Genomic DNA, 2,288 nt, shown 5'->3' with positions numbered 1-2,288 from the left:
GCTGTACATGTCGCGTGTGCGCATGCATACTTCTACTTCGCCAGAAGACGACGGAGCGGACTTGTTGAACAGCTGTATCAGGATGAGACGCAAGCAAAGGAGGCACGCAAGCGCCACCGCAGGGAGAGGTTGTCAAAGGCTCAACAGGAAGCGGGTTGTGGTGACGACGGTGACGATGATGATGACGACGACGACGACGATGATGATGACGACGACGACGATGATGATGATGATGATGATGATGATGATGACGACGACGACGACGAATCGCACAGCAGCGCGGCGAATGGCAGCAGCAGAAGCCGAGGCAAGGAGACCTCAGCCAAGGTTGCCCGACGGCGCGCGTTGAAGTGGCAAGACGACCTCAAGAAAAAGGCCGTGCAGAACTACCGCGAGAGACAAGAGGAACCCGAGGCACAACGACCATACCGTTTCAGGGTCAGGCGCTCATTGCTTCCATTCATGCTTGCCATCGCGGCGCAACGACGGCCACAACAACAGCAACCGAGACAACAAGCGGGGAACCACGCCGCCAAACGCCCACACACCTTGCAGCTGTCGTGATTGCGCCAGTGCTGGTGTGTGTGCGTGTGTGCGTGTGTGCGTGTGTGCGTGTGCGCGCGTGTATGCGTCGACGTGGACGCAGTGTGTATGCAAGGTTGCGTGTGTAGATGTGCGTGCGGGCGTTGTTACATGAGTGCATGCTTTGGCGGGTAGTTCGTTCTATTACGCTCCGTCGTACACAGCAACAAATACAATGCCAACTCAGAGACACAACAGACATAGTCAAACCAGGTTGAATATGGAAGCAGAGACAGAAAGAGTGGTGTTAAGACGACTTCTTGTCCTGCCGGCGACGCAAGCTCCGCACGGCAGCCACGAGGGTCCCAATGCAGTCCCTGGGGCGCGAGCGTGCATGAGTGCGTGTGTGTGTGCGTACGTGTGAAAGTGTGTGTGTGCGCGCGTGCATGAGTGTGTGCGTGCATGAGTGTGTGCGTGTGCGCGTGCATGAGTGTGTGCGTGTGAGTGTGAGTGTGAGTGTATGAGTGCGTGCATGAGTGTGTGCGTGCATGAGTGTGTGCGTGTGCGCGTGCATGAGTGTGTGTGTGTGCGTGTGTGTGTGTGCGTACGTGTGAGAGTGTGTGTGTGTGCGCGCGTGCATGAGAGTGTGTGTGTGTGTGTGCGTGCGTGCATGAATGCGTGCATGAGTGTGTGCGTGTGAGTGTGCGTGTGAGTGTGAGTGTGTGTGTGTGCGTGAATGAGTGCGTGCGTGCATGAGTGTGTGCGTGTGAGTGTGTGTGCGTGAATGAGTGAGTGTGTGTGTGTGTGTGCGTGAATGAGTGCGTGCGTGAATGAGTGCGTGCGTGCATGAGTGCGTGCGTGTGCATGAGTGCGTGCGTGCATGAGTGTGTGCGTGCATGAGTGTGTGCGTGTGCGCGTGCATGAGTGTGTGCGTGTGAGTGTGTGACTGTGCGTGCGAGTGCATTCGCGTAAGTGTGTGTGTGTGTGTGTGAGTGAGAGTGCGCGAACGAGAGTGTGTTTGTTGCCCTGCAAGAGCCCTCGCCACACCTGAGCTCCTTGTTGGTCTGGGCCTGCTCCTTGTTGGTCTTGGTCTGCTCCTCGATTGCCTTCGTCTGTGAGGCGATGAGGGCTGCAAACTGTTCCCGTGCGCTGGTCTGGGCCTTTTCCTGTTCCAGGACGTTGTTTAGCATCAACTGAAGCACGTCCGGAACATCAACCTCGCCTTGCGTCGTTTGCCTTGCTTGGCGTCGATGCGGGTCAAGGCCAGACTGGTCGCGGGCACCGTCCCGCGTGGCAACGTTGCCCTCAAAGAGGTGAGAAAGCGACGCGTACGACTGCTCCCCTAGGTCATCGTGGACTTGGCAAGCGCGTCGCAGCCTCTCGTCCGTGTTGCCTTGCGCCCGCAGCTCACCCTACAAGGCAGGCATGGCACGCAGCATCGCATTGAGAAGCGGAACATCGCACGGAAAAGTAGATTAAGGTGACAGCAGCAACAGCAGCAGCAACAACTTAAACAACAACTGAAACAACAACAACTGAAACAACAACAACAACAACAACAACAACAACAACAACAACAACAACAACAACAACAGCAGTACCACGAGCGTTGATGCTTGGCGCGATCCCGAACCAGAGGATGAAGTAGCTTGCACAGCGAACCGTGCTTCTTTGAACTGTTCCTTGAACTTTCGAGAAACTCGAATCCTACACCGCTCTCCCAACACCTTCGGTGTTTGTGGGAGGTCAAACAACGATCTGACAAA

At 55.9% G+C, this 2,288-nt stretch overlaps 1 protein-coding gene across 1 annotated transcript in view; it reads right to left on the bottom strand.

Annotated features, from left to right (window-relative positions):
* Window positions 1-797: 797 nt before the first annotated feature.
* The window catches only part of PTSG_00640 (uncharacterized protein), a 4,191-nt gene continuing 2,700 nt past the window's right edge, over window positions 798-2,288 (bottom strand). Inside the window, exons 4-6 of the mRNA XM_004998052.1 lie at window positions 2,124-2,280; window positions 1,570-1,934; window positions 798-899 (exon numbers count right to left, since the gene is read on the bottom strand). Coding sequence (XP_004998109.1) covers window positions 830-899; window positions 1,570-1,934; window positions 2,124-2,280 — 592 coding nt within the window. The 3' untranslated portion in view covers window positions 798-829. The remainder of the gene's footprint in view (window positions 900-1,569; window positions 1,935-2,123; window positions 2,281-2,288) is intronic.

This window comes from Salpingoeca rosetta (genome assembly GCF_000188695.1).
Source record: "Salpingoeca rosetta unplaced genomic scaffold supercont1.2, whole genome shotgun sequence".
Lineage (NCBI taxonomy): Eukaryota > Choanoflagellata > Craspedida > Salpingoecidae > Salpingoeca > Salpingoeca rosetta.
Note: the sequence above shows the minus strand (reverse complement) of the source record. Positions and strands in the feature narration are given on the sequence as shown.